Here is a 20174-nt window from a genome sequence, read left to right on the forward strand (position 1 = left end):
CCGCCCACAATGGACCGCAGTTCTTTTGCGGTCAAGCACCACCCGTGGATGGACCTCTGGGTCAACGTGGCACCTATGCCATACAGGTGAACCACTTTTAGTTGGCCCCCCTGACGGCCACAATTCAGAAATGGACGCGGTTGGCGCCTTTCTTTATTTCTAAAGAAGCCAGAAGGCCAAGTGCACTCCATGAAGGCAAGACCAGCGGCAGAACATCGGCCGGCTGCGACACCACCGGTGACCATGGACACTTAATTGTGCATTTTTATGAACACTTTATTGGTGCACCGGATGGTGCTGACTGTGCGTATGGGGTGGTGCTTTTGGTGCTTGGACGGGGTGCTCTGCACATTATTAAAGGCCTTAGGGCCACAGGGCACTCGTGGGTTGGTGTATCGATGCTGGCATGCGTGCTCTCCCTATGCATAACATCTGCATGTGTTCCTCAAAGAACAGGTCCTGGATCGTAGTGTAAATATCAGTGTTGTATAAATAATGCTCCCTACCGGCTGTATGTTTAGTTTGAGGATGCTTTCCGCGATTCGGTTATCCTGTGGGTGTGTTTCTGTTAGGAGAAGGGTGCAACGTCGCAGGGGGACATATTTACTCATTTGTGAACATCTGTAAAACTGTTGCACTCAGGGTTGAGTTAATAGTAGAGGGAACTACATCTGAGTGCCACACTAAAGTAGGTAAAAATTTATCGGGTCGGGAAGCCCCGAGGTAGAGAAGGGTGCAGTGTTGCGGATATGGGATTTGCATCCATCCATATCCGCTTGTAAATATTCCCCTATTTCCTCAATACTTCCCAACTATCCCCAATCCCCCATTCCCTAGTCCCATTTTCTGTAAACAACACTCTGTAGACCCGACCTCCCCCTATTTCCCCCATTAAATGTCGTGCCCAGGTTCACCGCATCTCATGTAAGACAACTATAGGACATCTTGCTCGTTATTCTTAGTCTATGTCAGTTAAGGACTCGTTTCCATTAATTCTGACCCTTCGTTGCACCAGAATGTGATTGTATGGCACCGTTAGGAAGTTTAGGACCTCCCAATACCTCCCCGCAGCTCTTCCTCACAACAACAACAACAACAACAACGAGCGCAGGAAGTGCGCGTCCTCACTCCGGCTTGGTTGGTAGGGGGTGTTGGGAGGGCACCAGGCCTTCCCAACGAGCCGCCATCAAACATGTGCTCGACGGGGTTACCAAATAGGGGCTCCCTGTCAGCTCCTCGTCAAGGGCGGAGCCCGGTAACCCCCGCACCCAATGGAAGCGGCGGACCGGCCCCAGTGGGGCGGAACCAACCAGCCGAGGGCGTGTCACTCCTGGCTGATCATGCGCAGTGAGGGGGAGGGGACGTCAGATGCCCGCTGAGCTTGAAGCAAGAAAGACGTCCCCTCCGAGCGCTGTGAGGCCTCCCCGCATCTTCTGGACCGTGCTTTATCCTGTCCCCGAGCCAAGGTGCACCTTGTGCTATCGACCTACCTGTCCCTTCCTGCCATCAATCCCTGTGTAAGTCTGCCTTGTTCCGTTTGTCTGTGGTCTGTCTGGGATAAGATAAGACGGTAATTAAGTGCCCATCTCTTCTGTGTCTTTACCTCACTGCCTTGTAATCTACCCCTTTTCTCCACCACTGTAATTATACCCTCCTCCGGAAGTCTTGAGAACTGTACCCCTTGCGTCGTTTCCTCTTTCCCAGTCGTCGTGTCCTTTCTATCATTGATTTGGCATAGCGCGATTTGGCCAACGTCTGGGTGAATCGGGTGAGTTGGGGAAGAATCGGGGGAACTGTTCGGTCGCGGTAATACCAACCGCTCGGTAAATAACATCTAATCCGCGTCCGCAACAATATATATATATATATAGTCGGCGTGTGAGAAAACGATCCCATAAACTGTGTCGATCCCTGAAATGGACTTGTTGATGGATGGTTGCCTACGCAGCGTTGTTGGTTCGGTTAAGATTTTTTTTTTTTTTTTGTATACTTTGTCAGGTAAAACGCAACTTGCTATATGAGATCGGTGCCGGTGATAGATATACGCATTTCGCTATACTGTTTATGAGGTGTGTGTGTGTGTGTGTGTGTGTGTGTGTGTGTGTGTGTGTGTGTGTGTGTGTGTGTGTGTGTCAGTCATACTTTTTGTTTCTATTCATGACATACGTCTATTGATTCTTCTTCTTATCATGTGCACGGACAGTCTATACATGGCCCAGCCAAAACTGGACACATTTTTGTCCCTTGTTGTTTAATTCGGCAAGATCTGCAACAGTGCAGGATTCCTCTTGCGATGGACATTGCAGGAGATGTTGCATGGTCTGTGGCTCAGTTCCACATTCGCAAGTTGTCTGGCTGGTTGTATATCCCATTTGTTTAGTGACACCTTTGAACGACCTACACCAGTCCTTAGTCTGGGCACCTACATGTTACCCAGTTGCAATTAGCTCCTGGGCGAAGGCTTTCATCAGGTATAATTCCATCGCTGGGGGTTGTTCGAGACTGGCAAGCCTGTCTTTCCACAAAGCGATGCGGGCTTCCGATGGGGTTGATTGTAATGAAACGACACTGTTCATGAAGCTCTTCCTTGACTTTAGGTGGTTGTGTGTAGTTGTATGACCATGCAGAGAGTGCCTCTCATGTGATGTTTGACAGAGACTCTGTCTATCAATTAATTACATACTATTCAAATATACCTTTTAATCCTTCAGACTGCTGAGACCCCTTTGACATTGGAAGGACCTTTAACACTTGAGACCCAAAAGACCCCAAGGACCCAAAAGTCCCAGATGACCCAAAAGTCCTTGATGACCAAAAATACCCAGCTGACCCAAAAGACCTCAAAGTTCCCAAGGACCCAAAAAGTTTTTGATATCATTGTCTTACACGAATGGTTTATTATATTGCAGAAGTATAGCCTGGTACTTCGTAAGCAGTTTGTGAGTGTAACGTCCATGGGATAGGATGTTACTCCACTGCATCAGAGTCCACTGTACCTGCGATATATTTTTAAAATTCGCTCCAGATGATGGACCCAGATTGCGTGTATCATATTCCCGTCAGGAAGCGATTCATTGTTACCCGGCAACGCCGGGTACTTTTGCTAGCATTGGATAAATGTGAATGTGTGCACATTACTGAATTGTGTACTCAAAGTAATGGCATTGCCAGTCAGCCATTGTATTGTGCCTAGATGTGACGAAGAAAATGCAATAGTGTATAGTGTTCTCTGCCCATTTTAAGCCTTGCTTTTTGCTATGCGTGCGTGGGGTAAAAATACAGTTGTACTGAAGTAGCCTTTCATCTGGCATATGAGGCAGGTCAACAAAATAATTTCCACTTATAAGTGGACAGATGTCTTTGCATTTTCCTTTCAATTTTCATGGGGAAACTAGTACTGTTACATGTGCTAGGGATTCTGGGATAAAACTCATCCAGCCGTCACTCCAGATGCGAGGCCAGCAGATTTCAAGTCTTTCTTTTGTCTCATTTTATTTAGTGAAATGATTCCTGCTTGTTTTTACTCACCCCAAGTTAGCTGTCTCAACATGGTGTGGTTTTCACACTTGTATTAAATACAAATGAAAGGTGATGAACAACCCCATTAGCCAACCCTATCTCTTTTTGCTCTGGGGCACAACAGGTCCATCAGAAACCCATATGATGAACATCTATTGAGAAGCGCAGCACTTTATCACTTCGCTAAACCCCAAGGTGATCGACCACACAAGGATAGAAGGGCATTGGTGGGGTGAAGCAAAATAACGAAATAAAGACTTCCCTGAGAAAATGGCAGTAAATATAAAAGGAGGAAAACGAGGTAAAATTGCCAGAATGAGGTGCTGCTTCAGCGTTGTCTCACCTCTTTTGGTGCTCTTTGTGCCACTTCAGCCAGTCAGGCTTTTTCAGACTTTCTTCACTCTGATTTCAGGCAACAGATTTGTTTGACCTCGAAAATTTGACCTAGAATGTCATCAGATCATCATCCAAGTCCTAATAATACATAAAGAGAAACTGATAAAAACAAATGGCACACAAACAAAAAAAAATTACGTTTTCATTTATTTCTTGAGCAATATGATACAACATTAAATTTATTTGTCGGAAGTATGAACGTTTCATCATCGTCATTTTCCTGAAGTAAAAGGTGATCTGATTTAAACTTCCGATCATTCCATTACTTCCAATCTTAAGTAATCCCACCTACTTAAAGTAATTTAACATAATTTATTGTGAGGTGTGCATGTTTGTTGTGTAGTTTTTACATTCACTAACTGCTGGCACCGCCTTGAGCAGGTATAACTTGAACCAAACGTTTCCTGTAACTCTTGATCAGTCCTGCAGATCGGCTTTGGGGGAATTTAGACCCAGTCCTCCTTACAGAACTGCTTCAACTCAGAGATATTTGTGAGCTTTCTTGCATGAACTGCTCACTTCAGGTTCTGCCACAATATTTCACTTGGGTCTGAACTTTGACTTGACCATTCCAAAATGCAAAATCTCTTCTGCTTCAGCCATTCTGTTGTAGATTTACTTGTGTGTTTAAGATCGTTGTCTTGCTGCACGACCCACATTCTGTTAAGCTTCCGCTCATGGACGGATACCCTGGCATTCTCCTGTATAATTTGCTGGTGCAATGCAGAATTCATATTTCCGTCAATGATGGCAAGCCATCTGGGTCCTGATGCAGCAAAGCATCTCTAAACCATGATACTCCCACCACCATGCATCAGGGTTGGGATGAGGTTCTTATGTAGGAATGCTGTGTTTGGTTTTCGCCAAACATAACAATTCTCATTTAAACCAAAAAGTTCCACTTTCCACAGAAAGTTCAAGGAATGGTACACTGCCAGAAGAGGTATGTGCACTAGCTTTGGGCCCAGTGCTACATGCTGGTTGTCTTTTGGTGTTGAGATTATTGCTTTTGAGAAAAGCCACACCATGTCTTCTTTTTTGTGATGCAAATAAGTTTTGCATTTCTCCCACAACAAAACCTTCATATGTTGGAGTCTGGCTTGGTCTTGGTAGTTATGAAGCACTGTATAAGTGGTTGATCTTCTGGGCATTGAAAGGACTTGCTTGAAGTCTATGATGGAATGACGGCTGGTGTTGTATCACCAGCAAACTTCTGCTGGAACACTGCAGTAGCTGTTGCGTGGGTTGTCTGCTTTCCATCTGGCGTGACCTCATTTTAAGTTAGAATCATCTTCAGGAAAAAATATGAAGTGGCCTTCATGGAGTCCTGGTGGGATGTATAATCCCTCAACAGTGGTTTTGACAACTATTGCTTCAGCAAGCTGTGTTTAGAGGCACAGGATTATGGAGTATTCTACATTGGTCCAAAAGAGTGTGGAATATCAACAAGTTGTCTGCTTCGAGTGGACTGGTGAACTGTTTTGCCAAGCTACAGGGGCCATTCACTGTGAGGGTGGAAAGTTGTGTGGCATGCCTTGGGGGTCTCTTACTTGTCTGTTATATTTGAAAGCGTCCATTATCACATCAGAAATGATGACCACATCGTTGAGAATCCTCTCATCTCGATTCTTGTTATCAACACAAGCTTTTGACCCAGCAAGAGCCATCTCAAAAAGGAATAAGACTCGAGAGGTAGTGTTTCTTCGCACCTTCTACCATTTTCTTGTGGCATGTTTTGGCATAACATTCTCTATGCCAGAAAGCATGGCTGTCTTTTTGTTGGGGTGAAGTTGTGCCTTGCAAGCTTGCAAAGACAGGTGGATAATTGTTCATCTCTGTATTCTGCTCCTTATTTAATGAATTCAAGAACCCTTTCATATGATTCAGAAGCTGTGCCGTTCACTATTTGCCCTGCACACTCCTCTTGGCAGATGAGGCATTGTTTGTAGTCCATATTCAGTCGGGCTTTTTTTATGGGTATCACAGTGGCAAAGTGGATTCATATTTGTAATAAAATAAAATAGATTTTCCGCAAAAAAAAAAAAAAAGTTTTCAGAACTTGATGGAATCAAACGAAACTTACACATGCACAACTTGAGGGTGCTCTCATTAAACCCTGAAAGTTTAAGCAACTGAGGTGAAATCTTGCTCCATTATATATAGATTACCTGAAGGTTTTACTTTGAAGGGAACAATCATCAGTATAGTTAAGGGGAGGGAAGGACAAGCACCAACCAGTTTATAAGTAATTATTGCATATGTAAATTTTAGTCCGTAATGCGAGGATAGTGATGACAAAATATTGGGAAGTAAAGTGATGTTAATGACTGTTGATGTTGCACCCTCTCAAAGCTGACGGATTTTCAATTTGCAAGGACATTCACCTCCAACCAGCGAAAGTCTGTTGAGAACAAGCAAGCTTGTCTGATATACCTTGCTCCAGAAAATATCAACCCCAACGGGAAATGCACAGTCCACTCAGACATCTACAGGTAATGCTATATCCCTGAATATGTTGTGGGTATTGTGAGAAATAGATATTTTCCAGACATCATGTTGTTTTAAGAACTTTGAGTTGTTGTGCTTTGCTGAGGTTGCTTTCATACTCTCATAAAAAGTCGCATTTATGCATTACTACTTCATATTATTGGGACGAATCACTCTCAGGAAGTATTTCTGATATAAATACAAGTGGAACAGACAAAAGTACAGAAAAACAATCGTACTCGACAGGCGGGTTTTCCAAGCATCCTCCAAAGGAAACTGGACTGTATAATCCAGCACCTTCTGAAAAGACACCCATGGGGCGAGGTTTGTCGACTTCTGCCAGTTGGAGTAGTTATGCATGAGATAATTATGCATTCAGCGCTGAGTTGTCCACTCTGGATTTGAAGCTGGTCCAGCTATAAATTATCATCCTCGTGTTTTGCCTGCAGGACAAAAGATTGATGTGTGTGCCGTCCCACAGATGGATGTAAAATTTGGTATCACATCTGCTGGCATTAGTGGACATTATAGATCCTATGGTGTCTTTTGTGAAGAGGAGGTGATTTGTGGCCAAAATGCTGAACAAATTCCAAATTCCTTTCTGAATGTGCAGGGGCATTGCAGCAACATCGCCTTGTCTCAGCAGTCATGCAACGAGCATGCTGAATTCAGAATTCAATCCCAGCACAATATACATTTGTTAACTGCATCCTCCTTCCTGGTAGTGAAGCAGCATAGCTAAATATACTATAACAATTGTGCACTTATTTGTACGAGCAAAAAAGTTCCCACACTTGTTTAGGAGTTTGCATCAAACGATTTTGGATAGAGAGGCGTTTGCAAAACAAGACCGAAAGTCTAACAGCGGCGTAGCCAGTCTTGTTTGATACTTTAGTTGAAGAGGATAGTATGATCTATGTGGACATACCAGTTAGCAAATCATGTAAGTATTTAATTTTTTTGAAGCACTAAGTCTCCTAAGCTGTCTGTCACCATGGAAGTGCTGAGATTGCATGAGACAATGGTTTTTTCTATATGTATCGAGTCAACAATGAACCAACCATACACCGCTTCAATCCAGTAACTTTGCAGTCACGACAAAGGGATTGCAGTGTTACGATTATATTTACTATATTATTATTATGAACATTATTATGAAAACTATACTACTGTATTAAGAAACCTGGGCTAATTTGTCTGAAGCGGCCTGAAGGTAAGGCATGAAGCCTAAGGCCGAAAAGTTCTGTGTTGTTGGAAGACCCGTAACACCGTTGCTTTTGATATTTGATGGAGTTAATCTCTCCTCCCCCTCTCCGCCCCTACTCTCCCCACCACCGGTCCACCCAGAATTAATAATGGATAACTTGTAATACCCGGTAGCGGTGCTATACGACAAACATTTATGTATTGAGAATCGGGGTCCTCACTGTGCAAGGAACCCTGAGTAATATGAATTTATTTTACTGCCTAAAACCATCTAATGCACACTTCTCGAGTTGATTCTGGATTTTATAACATTGTTCTTGTACCTCAGCCTAGTTTATGATCAATGAAGCACATAATTGTGCATCAATGCTATCCACCCAAAAGGTAGTTTTTGCATCTTGCTTTTTATTAACTTTATCATAATTTTTGATGATTTTTCTTCTGAACTAGCTTCGGCGTTGTCATGTGGGAGCTTGCTACAAGGAAGATACCATTTGCAGGTAAGTTGTTTTTTCTCAACATGAACAGCCGTGCGAATTCCTTTCTGGAATCTCCACATCCACCACTTGTGAACATAAAACATTTTGTAACTTTTATGTTTGTTGGTTGGTACTGTACGAATCAACGATTTACTTGATTTGCTGATATCCAGACATCATAGGTTTCTCAACCATGACATTTTAACAGGTAAGAATGATGAAGAAATATTGGAGTGGATCAGAAAGGGGTTGAAGGGAGAAATAACAAAGGACTGTCCTGAAGATTTGAAAAAGATTATCAACAACACAAAAGACCACAAGAAACTTCAGAATTGTGAAGCAGGTAAAAGGTTAACTTGGGGTATTTTTAATGTGCTTACAACTTTGAAGGATAACGACAATTCCAATCAAAACATTAAAGAGGTTTTTGCTTTGAGAAGAAAATGCTTTTTTTGTTTCTAACATGAACGAGTTAATTTGTGGCAACTCAACATCCACCACATTTGAACGTGTTTGCGCAACATTTGTTTCCTACTTTCGCGTTTGCAATAATTTTACTGTTATCATTTACATTCTCATTTGTTTCCCTCATATCCACAAATCAAAGATATGCAACTTTCATATTTTAACAGATGAAACATCCAAAATCATTGAGTCCTTCAAAGAAGGAGAAATGGAAACTATGCCAGACGACTGCCCGAAAGAGTTTCAAGATCTTGTCAACCGAGCACAAAAAAAGGATCCGTTCGATCGTCCCACTGCAAAAGGTATGGAATTTAAAAAAAAAAACTTTTTATGAAGTGCTCACAATGTTAAATAATTACTGCCAGGTGAAATGAAAACATGCCATAAAGCTAGGCAACGACTCCTTGTAAAATCTGTTTATTGGATTTAAAAAATAACATGAAAGTAGCTATTGAGTTCAAACTTGAGAAGGACAGGAATTTACCTTGTAGTTGGTTGTTGAGGTTTTTATTTCTTGGAATCAAAGGTGTTCTGCAGTATAGCAATGCAGAACAACAATCAGGTTAAGTCAAAGATAAAAATCATCATTTCCCGGAATGCATAAATTTCTACAAACAGCTAACTAACTACCTGTCACCTCATAACATGATACAAATCACAGGAAAAACAAGCCCGAACTTGCACAAATTTGTTATAAAGAAAAACGTGCTGGATTCTGAATTATTCTGGATTGTAGAATATTCTGGACTCGGTTTTTTTTTTTTTTTTTTTTTCTGTACACAGAATCGAGGCTCGTGAAAGAGCTAACATTTATCACACAAACAAATCAAACAGGCAAACAAACAAAGTATATAAAAAGGGGAGCAGTAGACAAGATGGGGGAGAGAAGGGGAAGAACATAAACATAACATTTGAGAGCAGGGGCATCAGGAATGTGTGGGAGGAAGAGGGCTTGGGGGGAGGCGGCGTGGGAAGGGGGGTTGGGGGGGATACGTACAAACACAAGGACACCAAGGACTTCCAGGAAAGAAGTTGGCATTTCAAAAAAGTGGATTTGGGGTGAAATTAGCGGGGGTAGCAAAGATCAAGGTTTTGGATGGGGGAAGATAAGAGATGGTGGTGAACAGATGTTTTAAAGACCTGGAGGGAGGAGTGGGATTGAAGAGAGTAAGGGAGTTTGGTCCAGAGGCGGGAGAAAAGAGGAATGAAGGAGTGAAGGTGAGCAGAGAGTCTTGATTTTGGCAGTTTAACCAGAAGAGGGTTGCAGGCAGATCTTGTGCAACCTGTAGGAATATTTGGGGGACAGAGCCCAGAGAGAGCTGGAGGAGCAAGGCCTGAGAGGAGTCGGTAGAAGACAGAAAGACCACCAACCTGCCTGCGGTGAGTAAGTGAAAGGCCCTCGGAGGTAGCTTCATCGCGGGAGATTCCAATGATTCTGAACGCTTTGGTTTCAACAGCATGAAGCCGAGCTAGGTGTGAGGAAGGAGCACCAGACCAGAGGGGAGAGCAGTATTCCATAGCGCTGCGGATGAAAGCCTTGTAAGTGGTGAGGAGCTCAGGTGTACCAAGGAAGGACTTCGCACGATGGAGGATGCCCAGTCAGCGACTGGCTTTGGAGGCCAGATTTGAAATGTGGTTTTCCCAGGAAAGATCATGGCAGATAGTGAGACCCAAAAGATTGAGTGACAGAACTTCTTGGAGAGGATTATTCAGAAAGTGGATGGGAGGGTTGTGTCCAGTCGGTCTTTTCGGAGAGACATCGTAAGAGTGTGAGATTTGTCAGGATTGAAAGACATGTTCCATTTGTTTGCCCAGTCTGAGATTTTGTCCAGGTCTGCAGAGAGTGAGGAGGCTGCAGACTGCCGATCTGAGGGATGAGGAATGGAGCGACAGAGTAGAGTCGTCAGCAAAGCGATAGAGAGGATTTTCAAGAGAGTCAGAGAGATCATTGATGAAGACCAGACAAAGCACAGGGCCCAGAACACTGCCTTGGGGAACTCGAGCCTGAACAGGAAGAGGAGATGAGAGAAACCCATTCAGGGCCACACGTTGACTACGACCAGAGAGGAAGTCCGCCATCCTTGCGTGGAGATTTCCATGGATACCAAAGGAGGCGAGTTTGGTGAGCAGAGCGGGGTGCCAGACCGTATCGAAGGCATGTGATATGTCCAGGGAGACAGCTCTAATTTCCTGTTTGGTGTTGAGGACCTCCATCCATTGTTTAGAAAGCAGAAGCAGCATGTCCAGAGTAGAGTGACCTCGTCTGAAACCAAATTGATGGTCAGAGATCAAGCCATTGGAGAAGAGGAAGGATTTCATATCTGAAGCAATGATGGATTCCATGACTTTGCTGATAATTGGGAGAAGTCTGATTGGTCTGTAGTTGCTAGGATCTGTTTTTGCACCTTTTTTGTGCAAAGCGGTGATGTTGGCTGATTTCCAAGCAGATGGCAGATGACCTTGAGCAAAAGAGAGGGTGAAGAGAACAGAAAGAGGGATTGAAAGAGTGGAAGAACATGATTTTAGGACCCGTGGGCTGATGCCGTCAGGACCAGTTGCAGAATCAGAGTCGAGGGTTGACAGAAACTTTTCCACCTTGTCAGGAGGAAAGGACACAGTTGATATCTTGTATCACAGAGTTTACTGTGAGGACACAGAGTTTACAAGTTGATATCTTGTAGCTTGGTATTCTTGGTATTGTTGGTATTCTTGTTGGTTGGTATCTTGGTAGATTTTCTTTTTTGAGGAATTTTGTGTCATCCCTCCATAGAAAGTCTTCCAAATTTCGGATGTATCATCAATTCAATTTGAAGTTTGACATCAGATTTCAAATTGTTGATTTTTATGCGATTATATATTCCTGATATTCTCCTCCATGCATCCCCCCCTCCTCCCCGTCCCTGGGTACCACTGATTTTTTTTTTTTTTTTTTTTTTTTTTTTTTTGTATACAATATCGAGGCTCGTGAAAGAGCGAACATTAATCACACAGAAAGACAAACCGACACATAAAACATATAACATAGGGAGCGGTAGACAAGATGGGGAGAGAGGGGGAAGGACACAAACACAACATTTGAGAGCAGGGACCGAGAGACATGGAGACATCGAGAGATCTGAGAGAGGGCAAGGGCTTTGGGGGGGGCGTGGGAAGGGGGCAGTGGGAGAGGTATAAAACATATGGACACTGCCAGGACTTCCAGGAAAGAAGTTGGAATTTCAAACAAGGTGGATCTGGGGTGAATTAGCGGGGGTAGAAAAGATCAAGGTTTTGGATGGGGGAAGATAAGAGATGGTGGTGAACAGCTGTTTTAAAGACCTGGAGGGAGGAGTGGGATTGAAGGGAGTGAGGGAGTTTGTTCCAGAGGCGGGAGAAAAGAGGAATGAAAGAGTGAAGGTGAGCGGAGAGCCGAGATTTCGGCAGTTTAACCATCAGAGGGTTGCTGGCAGATCTTGTGCGACCTGTAGGAATATTTGGGGGACAGAGCACAGAGAGAGCTGGGGGTGCAAGGCCGGAGAGGAGTCGGTAGAAGACAGAAAGACCACCTACCTGCCTGCGGTGAGTGAGTGAAAGGCCCTCAGAGATAGCTTCATCGCGGGAGATTCCAATAATTCTGAAAGCTTTGGTTTCAACAGCGTGAAGCCGAGCTAGGTGTGAGGCAGGAGCACCGGCCCATAGGGGAGAACAGTATTCCATTGAGCTGCGGATGAAAGCCTTGTATGTGGTGAGGAGCTCAGGTGTGCCGAGGAAGGACTTCGCACGACGGAGGATGCCCAGTCGGCGACTGGCTTTGGAGGCCAGCTTTGAAATGTGGTTTTCCCAAGAAAGATCATGGCAGATAGTGAGACCCAAAATCTTGAGCGACAGAACTTCTTGGAGAGGATTGTTGAGAAAGTAGATGGGAGGGTTGTCCAGTCGATCTTTTCGGAGAGACATAGTAAGAGTGTGAGATTTGTCAGGATTGAAAGACATGTTCCACTTGTTTGACCAGTCTGTGATTTTGTCCAGGTCTTCAGAGAGTGAGGAGGCAGCAGACTGCCGATCTGAGGGAAGAGGAATGGAGCGGCAGAGAGTGGAGTCATCAGCAAAGAGATAGAGAGGATTTTCGAGAGAGTCAGAGAGATCATTGATGAAGACCAGAAAAAGCACGGGGCCCAGAACACTGCCTTGGGGAACTCCAGCCTGAACAGGAAGAGGAGATGAGAGAAACCCATTCAGGGCCACACGTTGACGACGACTAGAGAGGAAGTCCGCCAACCATGCGTGGAGATTTCCATGGATACCAAAGGAGGAGAGTTTGGTGAGCAGAGCGGGGTGCCAGACCGTGTCGAAGGCACGTGATATGTCGAGGGAGACAGCTCTAATTTCCTGTTTGGCATTGAGGACCTCCATCCATTGTTGAGACAGCAGAAGCAGCATGTCCAGAGTAGAGTGACCTGGTCTGAAACCAAATTGATGATCAGAGATCAAGCCATTGGAGAAGAGGAAAGATTTCATATCAGAAGCAATGATGGATTCCATGACTTTGCTGATAATTGGGAGAAGGCTGATTGGTCTGTAGTTGCTAGGATCTGTTTTTGCACCTTTTTTGTGCAAAGCGGTGATGTTGGCTGATTTCCAAGCAGATGGCAGTTGACCTTGAGCAAAAGAGAGGGTGAAGAGAACAGAGAGAGGGTGAGATAGAGCAGCAGAGCAGGATTTTAGGACCCGTGGGCTGATGCCGTCGGGTCCAGTTGCAGAATCAGAGTCGAGGGTTGACAGAAACTTTTCCACCTTGTCAGGAGGAAAGGACACAGTTGATATCTTGTATCACAGAGTTTACTGTGAGGACACAGAGTTTACAAGTTGATATCTTGTAGCTTGGTATTCTTGGTATTGTTGGTATTCTTGTTGTTTGGTATCTTGGTAGATTTTCTTTTTTGAGGAATTTTGTGTCATCCCTCCATAGAAAGTCTTCCAAATTTCGGATGTATCATCAATTCAATTTGAAGTTTGACATCAGATTTCAAATTGTTGATTTTTATGCGATTATATATTCCTGATATTCTCCTCCATGCATCCCCCCCTCCTCCCCGTCCCTGGGTACCACAGATGGTGTTGGACCCCCAGGTGTACTAAACCACCATTTAGATTTTTTTTCTCCCTGCACTCTCAACACTGTATTCCGTTTCCGAGCTCTATCTTCGAACTGGCTGGGCCTTCTGCAATGAAATTTTGCATCAATAATGTGAATCAATAATTTGAGGGCATGACCCAGTTATAGACAGTTAAACATTTTCACCAAAACTCGACTCAGGTTTGTCCAATCAGAACGGAATTGCCCTCTCTAGATAGCCTTGAGTAAGTCGCATTATGCTTCATTTACATCACACCCCTCCGAGTTAAAGGTCAAGGTCAAAGGTGATCTGAAAAAAAACAAACATTTTTATCATCACAATTTTGCCAATGTGAAATCTCAATGACCGCTTGGCCTTCCAAGATGTTTTTGTATCATAATGTTGTACATGCACTGATGTTGTGCACCTGATATTTGACGATTCGTGTCCTTGACCTACCTTTTTCGGATTGTGACGTAATTCACAAAAAACACATTTGTGGGCCAAGGGTAAGTCACCAACTTATTCACATGAATACAAGACAGACAGGTTAGCCCCTGAAACTTTGGATCCCTACTCGTCCCTTATTTACCAACCGATTGCTCTGAAACCCGATAGAGCCCTTCTACTCGATGGTCTGCACAATCGCACAGGCTTTGATTTTTCAATTTCGGATCATGGAGGTACCCAGGGGGGTTAGCCCCTGAAACTTTGGATCCCTACTCCTCCCTTATTTACCAACCAATTGCTCTGAAACCCGATGATCTGCAGGATCACTCGGTCTTTGATTTTTCGATGTTTGGATCAGGGGGCCTCCCAGGGAATCATGGGGCTCCCAGAGGGTTCCCCCAAATGAATCAGCAGAGGTCTAAAGTAGACCTTTAGAGATGACCGTCAGCCCACTCGGGGCTATTTATTTGGTGTGGGATTCTATTGTATAAGTATATAACAAACAATTCCTTCAGCCTCAACATTTTTAGTGTGGAGAAAAGTTTTTTTAAATGTAAAATTCTGAAAGTGTGAAAATTGTTTGCTGTGTGAATATTTGTGTTTCAGACCTTGTTGAACAGTTGATGGACCTTCACGGGAATTTTGACGATTAGAAGAAAGAAAGGACCGCCTTTCGGGGCCATTTTTCCCCGCAAAGCAGGGGTTGGCCTTTTTTGGGTACCGTGGTCCCCTTTTTGAAGCAATGTTTTACAGCCGGCTGCCCTAGGATCCCAAGCCGGCACCCTAACCGCTAAGCCTTGAAATTAAATCGTCCTTATTTTGAGCCATTTTAAAGGGGTTTGATATTAAGACTATATGGAGCAATCAGGATGGGCATTTATGAAACTTACATGATTTATGACACTTACAGAATGCAAACCCATCACTTTTATAGTCACTCGGTTTTCCTGCCAGCAATTTTAAAACGAATCTTGGGAATCTGAACTTGACCTTTACTATGAAGGCTTCTTCAAATTCAACACTTTTGTTTCCACCGACTTTAATTTGGAGAACCTCAAAAGAACGAGGTTTCTCTTTTAATTGCTTCTCTTATCATTTGATTGTTTCATGCAATTCATATCATACGTATCGCACAGTGGTGGCTTCTTGACGAAGACATTTGACTGGCATTCCCGAGGTTGTGGGTTCAAATCCAGCCAAAGGCAGCAGTATTAGGTATTTTTATTTTAACCTTCAGGAAGTACATTTGTTTTCAGGAAAACTACCACATCATGATTTGATTGTTCGTAAAAACACAGCTGGTTTAATTAACGATCTTCATGGTGAGGATAATCTGCCTGTCCCACCTGGTCTGTCAGTCCATTCATTGTGGTGGATTCTGATTCCCTTCTGTTGTCACAGAACTCCAATCTTAATGTTCAGGGAGGTACCCAGGGGTCTTAGCCTTCCGCAATTTAAACTTCAAATAAACCTCCACATTCCCCTTTACATCCCTGAAAGGGACATGCAAAATTCAGTTCAAAATCCTGCAATGTAATTCACTGCAGTATATTCAGCACTTCTGCTAATTCGATCTTTTTACATATATATTCCATAGCGTTGCACTTTGATTACTGAAACTCACTGTTAGGTCTACCTGCCTCTTTGGTCCGACAACTTACGTCAACCCCTTGCAACATATTCAGAATATGGCAGCCAGGCTCAAATAGTTAAAGCTCAGAAATCTGTTTGCATCACTCCTTTTAAAGATACCACACACGCCTGCATGAACTTTACGATCTTAAAATAGGGAATCTCCTGCTAGTTGCTCGATATTTGCTCCTCAAATGTGGAACTGTCTTTTAAAACTCACAAAACCTCATCAATTAGTTTTTAAATCTCTCCTAAAATCCCATCTTTTCAAACTTGGTTCTCTTAATTATTTTGATCTGCTGACCCTTCCTTTCTTTATAAAGCACTTTGGGATTTTAAAACGACAATTAAGAGCACTGTTTAATAAATGAATTGATTGCATGTGACTGAACTTGAACAAATGCTATTTTTTGTAAATTTGTCGCATTCTTGTTGAATGGATATAAAAGTGGTTCACAAATTATTTCATCTGGGAAAGATTATAATGATTACGATTTCTCGTTAACCACTTCAATTTTGGATCTGAGATATTTACATCATCGTTTCTAAATGCAAATACTCTGTGTCTATGCTGTACTTGGGTGGCATTTCCAGCTGAGGTGAAGAAACAGGATAGCCTGTTTAAACGATTTATCATTGATTGCTAGTTTTGAGCCATAAAATAATCATCTGGGATGTTCTCGACTAACTTGTTTACAGAGAACTATGCATCAAATCTATATATTTTCCAGAATTCCTGTTGCTATTTCATTTATTAACTTGCTTTCCGTTTGGTTTTTCCATTTCCATTATTTTTCCATTTTACCATCAACCTCAACACTTATAAAGGCAAAAGGAGGAGCACAACAACAAATTATGATTCTTACAAAATACCTTGTATAATACTGTACTTTTATCTTTCACTTTTAATTTACTTTATTTGTTTTGTACTTGTTACATCTGCCACCGAACGTGAAACTTTTTTTCTTTTCTTTTTTTGTATACAAGATCGAGGCTCGTGAAAGAGCGAACATTAATCACACAGAAAGACAAACCGACACATAAAACAAATAACATCGGGAGCGGTAGACAAGATGGGGAGAGAGGGGGAAGGACACAAACACAACATTTGAGAGCAAGGACCGAGAGACATGGAGACATCGAGAGATCTGTGGGAGGGAGAGGGCTTTGGGGGGGAGGCATGGGAAGGGGTGGGGGTGGGAGAGGTATAAAACATATGGACACTGCCAGGACTTCCAGGAAAGAAGTTGGAATTTCAAACAAGGTGGATCTGGGGTGAATTAGTGGGGGTAGAAAAGATCAAGGTTTTGGATGGGGGAAGATAAGAGATGGTGGTGAACAGCTGTTTTAAAGACCTGGAGGGAGGAGTGGGATTGAAGGGAGTGTGGGAATTTGTTCGAGAGGCGGGAGAAAAGAGGAATGAAAGAATGAAGGTGAGCAGAGAGCCGAGATTTCGGCAGTTTAACCATCAGAGGGTTGCTGGCAGATCTTGTGCGACCTGTAGGAATATTTGGGGGACAGAGCACAGAGAGAGCTGGGGGAGCAAGGCCGGAGAGGAGTCTGTAGAAGACAGAAAGACCACCTACCTGCCTGCGGTGAGTGAGTGAAAGACCCTCAGAGATAGCTTAATCGTGGGAGATTCCAATGATTCTGAAAGCTTTGGTTTCAACAGCGTGAAGCCGAGCTAGGTGTGAGGCAGGAGCACCAGCCCATAGGGGAGAACAGTATTCCATTGGGCTGCGGATGATAGCCTTGTATGTGGTGAGGAGCTCAGGTGTGCCTCGGAAGGACTTCGCACGACGGAGGATGCCCAGTCGGCGACTGGCTTTGGAGGCCAGCTTGGAAATGTGGTTTTCCCATTTCCCACAACTAGGCCGCGTGGCACGAAATACTCGACTATTTTTTACAGGTATGAAAGATTAACACCGATAAATCTTCCGAGGGACACGCAAAAGGTACACACACGTAAGATAAATACAGTTTCGACAAAAATACAAATGTGACAATTACTTAACTTTGAGCGTGCGTGAAGATCGTGGAACAGCTTCGAAAAACCATGACCGCCCCGACAAGATCTCGCGAGAGCTCGATCTTACTATAATTCACCAAATGTCTGTCCGTCCGTCCGTTCGCTGGTACCGCAAATTTTGGGTGGGTAATACTGGGACCCCCGAGAGTAAAATAGGCTACATTGTTTTTCCAATTTTTTCCCCCAATTTTTCCAATTTCCAATTTTTTTAATTTTTCCAGTTTTTCCAAACCCCCTGGAGTAAAATAGGCTATATTGTTTTTACAATTTTTTCCCCATTTTCCAATTTCCAATTTTATAAAATTTTCCATTTTTTCCAACCCCCCTGGAGTAAAATAGGCTATATTGTTTTTCCAATTTTTTCAAAATTTTACAATTTCCAATTTTTTCAATTTTCCAGTTTTTCCAAACCATTGGAGTAAATAAAATAGGCTATATTATTTTTCAATTTTTTTCCAAATTTTTCAGTTTTTCCAAACACGATGGAATAATATTTACCGATAGGAAAAGTGATGTGGCTTTTATTGAAATTCTACAAATACTGTTTCGATTTTGATGACTTGCATGTGATATGATTTAACGGATGTTCATATAAATCTTTTAAAATAAAAAAGCCTTCAATTTCTGATATTTTGCCTTTTCATTTGGGCCTCCCAATTGAAGCCCCGTCTGTAGGATGGGTACCGTTGCTTGTGTTTTTAACTTCATGTTGAAGAGCATTTGGTTTTGCAATAAAGAACCATCAATGATATTTAATCATCATTCCTGGGATGTCATTGTCATCATTACTGAAAAAGTGACAAATAACGAGATTCTACGATTGAGGTATGGATCACATTTGCTGTACAATATTAGCTTCTTATTTGTGAGGAATATTAGCTTCTGATATGCAATATTAGCTTCTTCTTTATCAGGAATATTAGCTTCTCATATACAATATTCACTTCTTATTTATCAGGAATATTCGCTTCACATATACAATCAGCTTCTTATTTATCAGGAATATTAGTTTCTGATATACAATATTAGCTTCGTATTTATCAGGAATATTAGCTTCTCATATACAATATTAGCTTCTTATTTATCAGGAATATTAGCTTCTGATTATTACGTGCTCCTCCCCGACCTCGTGGTCACGGTATACCTCCGAACCCCGAGAGGAGCCATGGCAGAAAAATGTGTTATTCCGTGTCGAAAATCAATATTTAAACCACATCAATGGTTATCAACAAACAAATAATGTATTAAAAATCACACGGGAATAACGATACAACAATGATAGTGTCAGGGAATAAATATTCTTATTGACAATATTGCTAGAATATATCTCAATGTGATCTTGTATAAAGTGGAATATGTTTTACTTTACAAATGAGACAAGAGCAATATAATTCAAGACAGAATGTGTACCGCTCTTGGACTGCCATCTGTGTCTATCAATAGTTAGCCTGTGTTCCATAGATGGAGCACAGGCTGCAAATTCCCCCTCAGCAGGTCAGAGCATTTGACCTCTTGAACAGAAATAATGTGGTGCTCTCAGTCTCCCAAAATAGAGGGCTGGCCAAAAGAGCCAAATAAAGGCTTTTGGATGAAGGAGTCTGGGCCTTTAAAACCAAGAGAAAGTTGCATTGGAGAGCAGAGAGAACTGGGAGAGTGACGGAGAAGCAGTGGACTGGGAGAGTGACTGAACAACTGAAGACCAGTTGACCTGATCAACCAACTGGAGACTGGTCAACAACTGAACAAGGTTCAACAAAAGACCTACAGAAGGAGCTACAGCCACGACCGACAGAACAACGTCATTAATATCTAATTAGTACATTTAGTAGAATACAGCAAAACTCTCAAAAGTGAATAAAACATTGATTTTGCTAAAACGAGTTTCTGGAAGTTTTAATAGTAGAACAGGAGTAGAAATAATTCTACCACAGAATTGGTGGTCCGTAAGGGAGTCAACTCCACAGAATAAGGTAAGCTTTTGTTTGTTATCTGTGTAGTCTGATGTTAATCTGCGAAATTGTCCAGTGTTTGAGTTTTGTGTATTTTTGTTGATATGTGGAAGGTGGAAAAAGCCACGAGGCATACCTCCTCGAGGGAGGACCGCTTGGTCCCGTCGGGGTCTTAAAGGTGTGAAAAGATTTCAGAAGTCATGACGATTAAAAAAAATTTTAAAAATAAATAAATAAATAATAATAATAAATTGTTTTTTTTGTGTTTTTTTTTTCCTCTAATTTGAATTTTTTTTCGGTGCATTCTACGAGTGCAAAGAGCCACTAACTAATCCCGGGACGTTAGCGAAAAGGGTGCTGCATTCGTCCAGTCATGAAAATATTTTGTGTATGAATATGCTTTTTGTGTATTCATTTGATTTCATACGTGATTCCAGTTCAATGGTCTGCGTCACATATCTGCCTG

General features: G+C 42.6%; 1 protein-coding gene across 1 annotated transcript in view; it reads left to right on the top strand.

Annotated features, from left to right (window-relative positions):
• Positions 1 to 18387, top strand: part of LOC137420663 (mixed lineage kinase domain-like protein) — an 85967-nt gene extending 67580 nt beyond the window's left edge. Inside the window, exons 8-12 of the mRNA XM_078772430.1 lie at positions 6268 to 6407; positions 8059 to 8108; positions 8296 to 8430; positions 8720 to 8854; positions 14705 to 18387. Coding sequence (XP_078628556.1) covers positions 6268 to 6407; positions 8059 to 8108; positions 8296 to 8430; positions 8720 to 8854; positions 14705 to 14751 — 507 coding nt within the window. The 3' untranslated portion in view covers positions 14752 to 18387. The remainder of the gene's footprint in view (positions 1 to 6267; positions 6408 to 8058; positions 8109 to 8295; positions 8431 to 8719; positions 8855 to 14704) is intronic.
• The last annotated feature ends 1787 nt before the right edge of the window (positions 18388 to 20174 follow it).

Source organism: Myxine glutinosa, chromosome 2 (genome assembly GCF_964187855.1).
Source record: "Myxine glutinosa chromosome 2, kmMyxGlut1.1, whole genome shotgun sequence".
In the NCBI taxonomy this organism is placed as follows: Eukaryota; Metazoa; Chordata; class Myxini; order Myxiniformes; family Myxinidae; genus Myxine; species Myxine glutinosa.